The sequence below is a fragment of the Rosa chinensis genome, chromosome 7 (assembly GCF_002994745.2).
Source record: "Rosa chinensis cultivar Old Blush chromosome 7, RchiOBHm-V2, whole genome shotgun sequence".
In the NCBI taxonomy this organism is placed as follows: domain Eukaryota; kingdom Viridiplantae; phylum Streptophyta; class Magnoliopsida; order Rosales; family Rosaceae; genus Rosa; species Rosa chinensis.
Genome location: NC_037094.1, coordinates 67,070,095 through 67,082,855, shown reverse-complemented (window position 1 = coordinate 67,082,855; position 12,761 = coordinate 67,070,095). Strand labels below are relative to the sequence as shown.

Genomic DNA, 12,761 nt, shown 5'->3' with positions numbered 1-12,761 from the left:
GAGTGTTAAAGGAAAAACATATTGTGTGCCGTAGTCAAAGCAAATGACGAAGAGGGAATCAATGAATCAGTGATTACCATCAATCAGCGCAATTACGGATCAATCAACATTTAGTATCATTAATGTAATCGATATTTCCGTTGTAATTCTATCCCTATATAAAGGGACTATGAAATGAAATGAGTAGACCAATTCCAATTGTCATTTTACTTTAACAAAATGTAATAAGTCTAGCAATTTAAAAACAATTTGGGCTAGCATTTTTGAAAAGGCACGACTCGTCACAAATAGTAAGAGAGAATAGCCAGCTCCTGGCCTTCGGTGGGAAGCAAGTTTGGTTACGCCGATGAGACTCCTACCGGGGCTGGCCTCCCTTTCTTTTGCTGTCCAGGTAAATTTTAGCTAATACTTTTGCATGAGACCTTGGCTTGCTGTATTTTTATTGGAGAAAACTAGATTAATTACGAACGGTAACCCCTACTACAACAACCTTGCCATAAAATGATAAAATAGAAAACAGAATGAGTAAGAATGGTCGAAATGACTCAGAGAAGCTGCCTGATTGCCATGCCCCAAATTTGCCATGCCATACGCAGCTACATTGACCTCTCAATGATGTGAGCAAGTGAGCAACGTTCATAGTTTTAGATAAGCTTGCTGATTTGCTGGGGAGAGATGCACTGCAACCATAATTAAAAGCTAGCAGATGCATGTCTAACTTAACCACTGAAGACAAGTTTGATGTGCATAGATTCAGAGGCCCCCAAATAACAGGAGGTGTAATTTGCCTTGCCAAATTAGTCTTGTCTCTTTCAATATCATTCATACTACAGAAATAATTGAACCTTCAATCTTAACACGGTTGTTTTGGGTATACATACATACCACAATAACGCAGAAAACTTGTTATTTACATGTCATAAGGATAAAAAAGTTTTCTGCTTTCAGTATTTAGAACAAGCCTATGCTACATTTTTTCAAGACGGAACTTCCAAGCGGAAAGAGAATGAATTGGGGTTCCCTTCCACCCAACAGTGAGACATTTTCCATTCCTATCTAGTGTGGTGCAACAGAACTTTTTAGCCACTAGACTAGCTTGATAAAATGATGAGTTACTAAAGCTCATTTCCACCATGCTAAACCTTGCAAAGAAGGCCCTCCACACATCCATCTTCACACTTCGAACAACCCTTTCACTCCCTTCCGCCGCCACTATGTTCCGGATTCCCTCACGCAACAAGCCTTCTATGATCACCCTGTACTTCTCCTGTTTCATACAGGTTTCAAGGCAGTCGAAAAATGCACTATAAAAAAACAATGTATCAATGAAACGGTGCACAAATGATGGGGAGTTATGGTTAGCTTCCACTTCAATGACCACCATCAAAGAAGGGTTGATATTTCTCATCACCCTCATCAAGTTCTCCAAGCACCTAGGCCTTGCTATCATTGTCCTCAGTATTAATGGTGCGTACACAACCACAGCTTCATCATCTTCAATGTCTTCGAATAACTGGTTATTAATGTCTTGCATGTCTGATACAATAACTTCCTTAAATTTAAAGGGTAGGTTCAAGGACATTGCAACACTTGCCAACCTCTCCCCTGTCTCCTTTATATTCTGTTTGCCTCCAACTCCCACAGCAGTAATAGTAAGAAGCTTAACCGGGCATTCCTCTCGTTCTGCAATTGCTTCCATCCACCCTGTCCATTGCACACCACTCCTGATTTCCAGATCAATCAAATGGATCCTACTCTCATTTGCAACATTTTCTATCATGGCTTGGATTGCCGCGAACTGCAGTACGGGATGGAAAGGGACTTCTCGGTGGCATGCGATGTATGCAAGGTTTGTCCCCAAACCATGTGCATATTGAGACAATTCTTCATGTCCCTTAGAAGTATACTGTCCTGTTTCTTTTTCGATCCTCTCACGGAGTGCCTCTGCGAAGTAGCACACAACTTTCTGAACAGGAGTACCTTTGAAGGATGGAATCCATTCACACTGCAGAAGCAATCTGCTTGCTCTTTCAAATTGTTGGTACCCTACTTTCTCTGCTGCAGCTAACAGTAAGTGAACAAGTTCTACATCTTTTGTTTCTTCTTCGCAGAGACCTGAAAGCGCATAGCCAAAAGGGTGCATAGACATGTACAAATTTTCATACCCCTGACTAGAGAATTGCACATACCTTGCTCCAGCAACCCTCATGACCTCTTCGGTGGACAGTTTCTGTTTACCATTAACAACGTACCTGCTGTTTTGATCAATTTCATTACCCTTAACTGCCCTGCTACTGCTTTGTCTTTCTCCCTTCAACTTCTTGAACGCGCTTCCATAACTGTTTAGGAGCTCCAGTGTTCCTAGAGAAGATTGAGGAGGCAGCAATTGCGTGTTCATTTCGAAAATGTCTGAGCCTCTGATCTGGCTGTGTGTAAACCGAGCATCATTCTCAACTGGTTCTGTAACTTGTCCGGAGGGGAAGTAAAAATCAAAGTTACTGAAATTCTCCAAAATTGAAAAACTTGACTTGGACTGTTGTTGGTAATGGTGGTGTTGGTGATCCTTCCCCGCCTTATTGGCATGATAAAAACCATGTTGAGAAGAAACAGTCTCGAAGTCGAAGTTATCCAGAATCAAAAATTCTGTCTTGGATTGCTGTTGGTTTTCAAGATCACTTTGTTGGTTTTGATCTTTGGACAAATGGCATACTACTACTCCTGTCTTGGCATCGTTGTCTTGGTAGAAACCATGTTCAGAAGAAAGAGTATTCATTCCTCCCAACTGATCTTCTAGTCCAAACAAATGGTCTCGCTTGCCAACATTGAACATTACTGTTTCTTCTTTGTCATAATCTTCAAGCTGGGGGGGACTCAAACCGCCTTGGATTTCGAAATCAAATGGTGTGAACGAGAATAATGCATTTGCCATCTCAAAGATTATATTCTGCGGATCAAAAACTACACAAACCACAGAATATGCTACTCAAATGAATTGCTGTTTCGGATTAATATCCAAGAATGTATATCTGCATCAACTTGTGCATGTGTAAGTTTGATTGGTAATAACCATCAGTACAAGTATGGTTCAATTCAAATACCTTTACTCGTTAACTAGGAAAATTATTAGAAAAATCAGGCGAGAAATGCAACTAATGTTTGTGACATCTCCGATAATGTCGATCAACACAATGCCCAGCCATGAAATGCCAAAGATTAATCTTAAAAAAGACCCTTTTAGTCCTTCTTAGACAAAAAGACAAGGAAATGTAATTACCAATTAGCATATATAATGATGATATTCAACATAAATTTACAAAGTTAATCAATCAAACAAGATAGGAGTAGGAAATGAAGGATTAAATAAAGATGGGAGATGTGACTGCCTTGAATGAGTCAAGTAAAGAAGACAAGCTCAGCAAAAAGACAGATAAAAAGGTTGAAAGGAAAACACCAATTTGAGGCAGTAATTTGTCCGTCGGTAACTCAGTTATTATCAGATTACCAGCTGTAACTCAATTATTATCAGTTTCTTAATCATACAATTGCATGAACTTAGCGGTAAGATGATGAATATTACAGTAGAAAAGTACAAAAATGAAGCAGTAATTAGTCCGTCCGTAGCCCGATTATTAGTAGTAATTTAATCTTACAACTGAGCAGATATGTGGTAACAGGAGGAATATTACTATGGGAAAGTACAAAAGTGAAGCAGTAATTAGTCCGTCTGTAACTCAGCTATCAGCTTAATTACCATATGTAACTCAGTCAATTGAAGCATGTCACTGTCTACTAAACATTTTTTAACCACATACCTGAATGGATTTGGAATTCAAAAGATAAATTTTCATAGCTTTTGATCGTGACGAATTCTAATTCTGGTGCAATTCTAAAAAAAGCATCTAAACAAGATTTACTTGTTTGGCTGTAGAGAATATAGTGAACTGTGGCAAAAACTCAAACAATATATGGATCATACGAATCATCGGGGTTGTGACAAATACACCCTATATAAAGTAGAATGTTGAAAAAGAACTATGCCCAGACTCCATTTAGAAACGGTTTTAGCCAGTCAGCCTCAAACTTTTTGGATTATGCATCGTAGCAGCATAATTCATCACTACAATGCTAGCTGTAAATCAGAAAGTTCACAGACAAAATATACAATAGATATGGACTTGTTCTATTCCTACAGAGAGAAAAGAAAGGACAAAAGAATGTGACGCAGTCGGAAAGATCACCTAGCTTTACAAACAATAAACCTAAAACAAAGGTTTTGGAGTCCACCAGAGATAAAAGAGAAAATTCTCAATTTGATTGATAAAAAGATAAAATATAGGTTCTGCAGCTGTTTAAGGTTGCATATATATAAGAAAAGAAACCCTAGGGCGACTAACAATGAAACTCTAAAGCTCACGGATAAAAATAAAACAAATCCAAAACAAATTAGGAAACCGAAAATTTTGAAAAATAGTAAATTGCAGTTTTAAGGCCCTAAACGACCTTGAAAGCCCAAAAAAACCCACACGTCGTGGCAAAGCGACAGGTTTTGCTCCTGGCGTTGTTCCCTTTGCGGATATCTATAGCAATCGCAAATCGGACACCGAATGCCAAAGTTGCAATAGTAACTTGGGTTTTCCTCCTTTTGCACGATCAAGCTGTTCTTCAATTCGAACTGCCATTCGTTCTACATCAGAATGGAATCAGACACCACTGGCCTGAAGGCCGTTGTTAACACCATGTGCCACCGGCTAGAGATCGGGGAGCGCCGTAGGTGGCTGGCGTCCTCCCTCTCTCCATCACAATGATGGTGACGTTTTGATAGGCTTTGCTAATGCAGGGTATATCACTGACCCTCACAAAGGTCGTTCTCAAACTGGTTATGTCTTTACCATGGGAAGCACTACGATATCTTGGAGGTCTACAAGACAGACCATTGTCGCTACTTCTTCGAATCATGCATAGATTATTGCTTTTCTGAAACAATTCATGAATGCATATGATTAAGGTCCATAATTGCACACATTCGAAGAACATGTGGTTTGAAGTCTACCACAGATGAACCCATGTGCATTTATGAGGATATACTAGGCCAAAAAATGAATTAGATGACAATTTTTCACTGTCGTCTGATAAGACACGTTACTGTTGTCTATCCCAATGTCGTCTGATGGGTGAATCAGACAATAGGAGGTAACTGTCGTCCGAGGAAATTTTCACAACAGCAACGACTTACATGACTATTGTCTGAACACCAGAAAGAACAACAGCGATGAGTATCTTAACCCTTGTTCAAATCAATTTCAGACAACAGATGCTAGAAGAGAGAAATTTCTGAAGAACAATCAGAAAACATTAGCTTGTAAATAAACTGTTGTCTGAATGAAGGTTGTACATCATTTGACTAGCTGTTTACTATTGATTGAATTCAAACAAGACGATAGAATAAGCGTGTAGCCATTGTATATCAACACAACAAATCTGGGCATTAGTGGCCATGACAGTGATCACTAAAACTAGGAAATTTGGTCACTAATGGGTGGTCACTGTAAGTCCCTCACTGGTTCTATTCAGTGACCAACATTGTAAGTTGGTCACTAATTTAAAATGTCTTTAGTGACCAAGATTTTATGGTCATTAAATCAAAATGTCTTTAGTGACCACAATTTTATAGTCACTAATTCAACATGTCTTTAGTGACCACGATGTTATGGTCACAAATAATAATGGCTTTAGTGACCTACATATTCATCACTAAATTCTATTACCAATAGTCACTAAATTACAAAATCTGCTCATTTAAAGCCATGCCCTTGCATGGTTCTAGTGACCATATTTGTAGGTCACTGGTAATTTGGTAACATTATTCTTGGCTGTTCTATTGGCATTATTAACTATAACAAATCTGGTCATTCAATGTCACTACAAATCAAATATGTGAGCAATGGTCAATTCTTTATGCAATAAACGGCTCAATAGTAGCCTTCAATATTCCAAAACCACCATATGAAAATGTACTGTAAAATTGCTGGTTAACAAGGATTGATTATATCAATCCAATAATAAACATCAACCTCCATCTTGAAATACCAACTTTCTAAATATACAAAGGATTAATTTCAGTTTACCTACCTGAACTTTCACTCATTCTTCATGTTAGTCCCTGAACTTCTAATTTCATCAAGATTACCCCTGAACTCCCAATTTTCATCAGCCGTGTCTAATTTTCAAAGCTCCGTCCAATTTGGACTTTAAGTGATGACGTGGCAAGAGATGGAATTGTTAAATTTCTAAAATACCCCTTGTCAAACCTAAATGAGAAGAAAACAGAAAAAAAAAAAAAAAAAAATCTTCAATTTTCTTTGTTTCACCAACCATGTCCAAGCCGTACATCCTCATCTGCATATACAATTGCACAACCTTCAATTTGGAGTCCACTCCCTCATGGTCCGCTGCCTCATGTAGACTCAATCCAAACAACCATAGTTTCATAACACAAATTCTCGATGGCCAGATTCTGGAATTCCACCCAATTCTTATTGTCACCACAAATTCTGCATTTAAACAACAGTAGAGATAATTGCTCGAAAATTGGCAACAGAACTTCAAAATCACCACATTTCATCAGAGCATAGTGCTCCAACACACAGAAAAATATTTTTTTCTGCAAATCTAGTATCTAAGAGCCAAAATCATGTTCTGTGATCCATAAGTCATCGAAAATTAACCAAGCAAAGTCGGATAATCACCATGAACAGTGAAACTCGAAAGAACAGAATATCCCAAAATTGCAATTCCTTGAATCCTAAACAAAACTGTAAATTGATTATACCATCTTGTAGAGCTCGACAAGGAGATGAAGTTTGATACCGGGTTCGAAGCCTAGCATCACCGGAAAACTTAGAAAAGTTATCTTCTTCGATTCTCCCTCAAAACTTGTTATCTAGACAACGAACGCCACGGATAAGTCGTCAAGGACGAGAGAAAGCTTCGACACCGGTAAACCGCCACGATTTGACCGGAATCGGAAAACCCATCGGCGAACCCAGAAATGTTTTGGGCTTCAATTCTCTCTCACCGGAAATTGTATGAAGAAATAGAGAACACAGAGAGGACGGTGACGTCAAGACAAAGCTAACGCCACCAGTCTGCCGCCGATTCGTGGCCGAAGGAAGGAGAAATGGCCCGGTCTCCATCACGGGTATCTGGGTTAGTGGAGACTCGATCTGGGCTTCGACCTGATGTCAGCAGCCACGCCATTTTGGGTTTGGAGTTTTTCGGTGAGGAAGTGGAGAATTTGTGGAATGGAGAGGTTAGATTAGGTCAGAGATGAGAGAGAAGACGTCAGAGTGAGAGAGAAGTTTGAAGGAAGAAGAAGATATATTTTTTTGTTATGATTTTTTTTTGGTCTTAAAATGACCATTTTAGCCTTTATAGTGGGCCCCAACGTCAGATTTAACGTTCAAATTGGACGGAGCTTTGAAAATTGGACACGGGTGATTAAAATTGGGAGTTCAGGGGTAATCTTGATGAAATTAGAAGTTCAGGGACTAACATGAAGAATGAGTGAAAGTTCAGATAGGTAAACTGAAATTAATCCATATACAAATGCCAATATCCATCCTTGATAGCCATTTCAAAATAAAAGGAAGTACATACAAGTTTTCCTAGAAGTTCAAAAGCCTTTAATGATATGTATGTTGCTTGATGCCCTTTTCATCTGCTGATTTTTTCAATGCTACCCCTGTACATAGTGTATATCTAGATTAATTAACAAGAGCACATGGGCAAAACACAATCTGAAGGTAGCAATGGCAAAATATCCATCAGTCATATCCATATACAATTAATCCTCTATGTAACAACTTCACTAAAACCTATCAATCTTGATTTTGCAACAACATGTAGGCAATGGAACTGAGATATTGATGGAAGCTTAAACAAGATAATATCATAACAGAGACAAATTAAAAGAAATGCCCAGTATTTAGTATATTACAGTAAAATTATGTCTCTATGATATTATGCAATTGCAATAGCACAAGTGAATATGTATGCATACCTTTATTTTTGGGAGGACAACTGTGCCATCAATTTGAGTAAAAGTGTGTCAGTCTGATTTTGTCTTGCCTTTAGTGCCTCCAACTCTTCATTTTGTTGAGCGGCTTTAACCTTCACTGCCTCTAACTCTTCATTTTGTTGAGCTGCACCAGCTTTGACCGTCTCTACCTCCTCATTTTGCTGAGTTGCAGTAGACTTTACAGCCATCAATTCATCTGCAAGCTGCATTGCTCTTTTTTCCGCTTCATCTGCCCTTTGATTCGCCTCCCTCACTTTCCAAATCCTAATACAAATGAAAAAGAAGAAAGTTAAGAGCTTTACAACAACTTTGTGGTCTGCATTAAAATCACATAAAACAAGGGAAAGTGAGGGGAAGAGAGGCAAGAAGAGTGAAAAAAATGGACCTTTGCATATAATGTCTCGTCTAAATGTCTTTAGTAGGGCTGCACACGGATTGAGCTGGTTCGGTTTTGACTCTAAACCGTCTCTATACTAAAGTGAGCGGTTTAAGCATCTTGGACAACCGATCATTAAAAAAAAAAAGCTTAACCCGATCCAATCCAATCCAATTAAAGATGGTTTGGTTCGGTCAGTTAGGCGGTTTTAACCTATATTATATTAACATACTATTTATATATAAAAAAAAATTCTAGTAAAATTCAATCTAAATAATAAAAATTATATTAAATAAGCATAATCTAAATTTAAAATACAATAATCAAATCCAAAACTAATATTCAAAAACCAAAATCTAGAATAGATCCAAGGTGATTGAACTATTTGATGGCTTAGCTATAAATACTAGCTTAATAGGGTAGTATTAATAAGGTTAGAGAATGAGAGATTGAGATATGTCATATGAGAGGATCAAATTAATTTTAGCGATTATTTATTAGACTTCTAGGCCTTTGGGCATTAGATTTGATATGGTAGTATATTATTTGAGAATAAAGTTATAATTAGATATTTAGAACTTACTTACAACGACTGGACAAATGAATATATATATATATATATATAAATATATGTATATATTTATATTTAACGCTTTTTCTTATTATATTTCAAACATACCTGTCGGTTCGGGTTCCACGGTTTAAGCAAAAGAGAAACCAAACCAACCCAATTCATACATGGTTTGGTTCGGTATTGAACCGGCTTTCAATTTTTAAAGTTGAAAAACCTTAACCAAACCATATTTACCGGTCGGTTTTGACCGGTTTGGCCGGTTTGTACCGTGTTTTCCACACCCCTAGTCTTTAGAATTCAAAACCAATCAGCCTTTACAAAATGAGGTTAAATAAACAAATTGGATCACATCACTTTAATACACTAGCAAGTCTATCCCCTCTAAACTCCCCAGATTGCAAAACCAAATGAAGAACACAACTATGTTTGGCCAACGATATCAGAACTTCACCTCCAGCTTTCCAACGCCTAGGGAACCCAATAGAACTATTTCTCTTTTAAATTTGTAAGCTATAAATCTATTTATGCCATCTGACAATTAAGGACAAGTAACTAGAATACCCAGGAACTTCTGAAAACTTGATAACCCAAAGGAACATCTTGAAATACACCTCAGTTGGCTCAAACATTTAGGATGCCTAGCTAGTGTTTCAGTTAGCCTATTGTCTACCATGGATTCACAGTCAACAAAACCACCATGATGCTTATTCAAAGATGGAAACATTTATATCATTGTATATATTGCACAATCAATTACAATCCCAGACAAAATAGCTAGTCTATATATGCTTTCGAAAGGATTAGAAAACTGAGATGAAATCATCTATCATACACATCGCTGCAGAGAAAAATAGAACAGTACGAAGCAAAATAGTATTTCTTATCAAATTCATCACTCATGCTTAGAGGGTCCAAACAAATGTCAAAGCCTGGAATTCAATCTATAATGAATAAAAGATAGGTTCAAGTGATCCATGCCACGTAAACTCGAAGTCATGGCCTTACAGTGATTTTATACTATGAAATGCACAAACATTCCAGCAAAACTTAAAAGTCTGTACCTACATTAACCCTGATATCAAATTGAGTGAAAATACTGAGGTCTAACCACTCACAACATCCCTTTTTTTTTTTTTTTTTTTTTTTTTTTCAGTAATCACTACAAAAATTAAGACATGATTAGAGTTGGCACAACAGATATCCTTCCATATAATCAAATGTCCAGATAAAAGCAGTCTTCAATACATTAAAATATCATAACAGTCATTTGTCACGAGAGCATACAGCCACAGGATATATCTAGAATCTTGAATGTAAAGAAAGCTTTGTTTTTTTTTTTTTTCATTGAAGTCAAAGTCCATATAGAAGTCTATGCAGAACTGAATTTCATAGTTCTACATAAAACAGGACTTAAGACTCAGAAGATACCTTAGTTTCTGGTGGCACAGAGAGATAACTTTCTTAGCTTCAAGGTGGTGATAATTTAATGAGCATATTAGGTGATCCTAGGGGGTTGACCTTTAAACTGATGACACCATTTTGGTCTGCCTGCTCAGTCAGTCAACAGCTCCACTAAATTTATAATGAAATATATATTTACCATCCATAAGAATAGGTTTCTGGGGAAAGACATAATGTTGTTCCAACAGTTCAACAAAAAAACAAAACACTATTATAAGATTTGGCATGGATTGCCTACTTGCACAAAAGGTAAGTAAACCACATGGTTAGACAAATTTTATGATCATGGTATTACATCTACATAGAACACTTCCTTGTTGAAATTGCAATGCTACTATGGAATTAATTTTTAATTCCATATTTTGCAGATTCCAACTAGGTGAAGACCCGTACCTCTACATAAGATCTCTCAATAATGTTTCACAGAACACTTAAAGCATGAAGGCATTGATCTATGGCATAATAATTATTAAAGCTTTGAAATCATGATCTAAGATTTTCTAACACCATATTCTTTTTATTACTAATATTCTAACCAACCCAGATCAGAGCAGAATTTTGCTGATGCAAAAGGTGATATGCTTACAAACACAGAACACTGAATACATCCATGTTCTTCTTGAAAACACATCAAAAATCCCATTATCCACTGCCAAACAGAGGCAATGACACTAGACTAGCCTCTCAGAGATTCACCAAGAACCCAATTCAACAGCAATAATTATAATGAGTTCAACAAGTACGATCAATGCCAACAAAGTAAATCTCAACATATTCACAATATAAAGAAAACAACAGATATAGGAGGCTTAAAGGGAGTTTAGTTTTCCATAACAAGTAAATGGAAGGAACACACCAACAAAATAAATCAATATCCATACATGAGAACTGGAAACAAACTATAAGGTCACTTGGAGCACTAAAAATAGAATCACATTGGAATGACAGAAATCAATATACTTAACTTCTGATTATTTAAAGCTTTAACACATCCAGGATAAAATCTTTGATACCACTGAAGTGTGAAACCATTTCATTATCAACCATTGTTCCAAAAATTCCTTCCTTCCCACAGGTTATTATTCCTGGGAATCTACTTCCCTCTCTGATACCATTTTGTCACAATAAAACTAATTGAAATGCAGCCAGAAAGATAACAATTCCATAATCACCACACACAAAAGTGTTCTTTAATTTATGCAGATGCAAGTTTGAAACAACAGCTACAAAAATGGAATCCCTGTACATTTTTTGGAATAGTTATGAGTTATAACCAATTATGCCAAAGAGGAATTACACTTTTGGCTCATCTCTACGGAAAACAAAATCTTCAAGTTCATTGAGAGCAAAATAAACAACCAGCGGTTCAAATTTCAAGTTCGTTTAATTTTGTATCGTTTTCTGAGCAACAGAACAGGCACAAGAAAGCTTCGGATTACAATTTTACATGGAATCGTACCTGAATCGCAATCAAAATTCGGTGCCAAAGCTTCGAATCCATTGCTAGTGACCAAAGCACTCAGATTATCAAAACCTGCAACCGCTGATTGTGATTCTCCGGTTCTCGAATTGTCCTCAGATTCGTACACCAAGCTTCCTCAAATTTCAGAAATTAAAAAAAGAATGAAAACTCATAGATCTTGGGATGAAGAAATTAGGGATGAGCGAAACAAACGACAGACTAAAACCTTGCGAAGATTCAATCTGACGGAGTCAGAGTCGTTGCCGAGGGAAGAACGCGATGGAGTCCAACTTTCGATTCGTTCACCTCGAGGTATGCGAGTTATATATCAAACCTACTCTAAAAGTTTGCCGCCTGAAAATTCATTGGAAAAAAAAAAAAATTGGTCACTAACCCTAAAACAACAGCGTATTTGTTCAAATGTAATTAAACATGTAGTGGCCAGATCTAGCTTGGTCACTATTAATTATACATTTGGTCACTAATATTCAAATGATTAGGCGGGAATCTGAAAATTTTTGCGCCAACTGTTTTAGTGACCAATGACTAATATTGATCACTAATTCTATTATATTAATGACCAATTACACCTTTCAAAAAAAAATGACCAATTACAAGTTGGCCCCTAGGATTTGGTCACTAATGCCCAAATTTGTTGTAGTGATCACTGTTTCATAATATAGCATCTTGTAATAAACTATTGTCTGAAATCAAGTCAAACAATAATAGCTTTCCTATTCTCTGTGGTCTTCCTTAACTTCAGAAAACAAATTATTTTAATTTTTTGTTGTGTTATATCAAGTTGGACAAT

General features: G+C 36.9%; 1 protein-coding gene and 1 long non-coding RNA gene across 4 annotated transcripts; both read right to left on the bottom strand.

Moving 5' to 3' along the window:
• Positions 1–872: 872 nt before the first annotated feature.
• LOC112180199 (DELLA protein RGL1) lies at positions 873–2,929 on the bottom strand. The gene has a single exon (XM_024318717.2). The coding sequence runs from the start codon at positions 2,927–2,929 to the stop codon at positions 968–970; it is 1,962 nt and encodes a 653-aa protein (XP_024174485.1). The 3' UTR covers positions 873–967.
• Positions 2,930–6,565: 3,636 nt separating this feature from the next.
• LOC112175799 lies at positions 6,566–12,325 on the bottom strand. Of its 3 annotated transcripts, none has more exons than XR_005802776.1 (4): positions 11,948–12,325; positions 8,463–8,550; positions 8,060–8,341; positions 6,566–7,741 (listed from the first exon to the last, which is right to left on the bottom strand). It is a non-coding gene; the product is annotated as an uncharacterized LOC112175799 (long non-coding RNA). The 3 variants fall into 3 exon arrangements; XR_005802777.1 differs by having other exon boundaries at positions 8,463–8,545; XR_002926647.2 differs by lacking the exon at positions 8,463–8,550 and having other exon boundaries at positions 6,567–7,741; positions 11,948–12,323.
• Between the last annotated feature and the right edge of the window lie 436 nt (positions 12,326–12,761).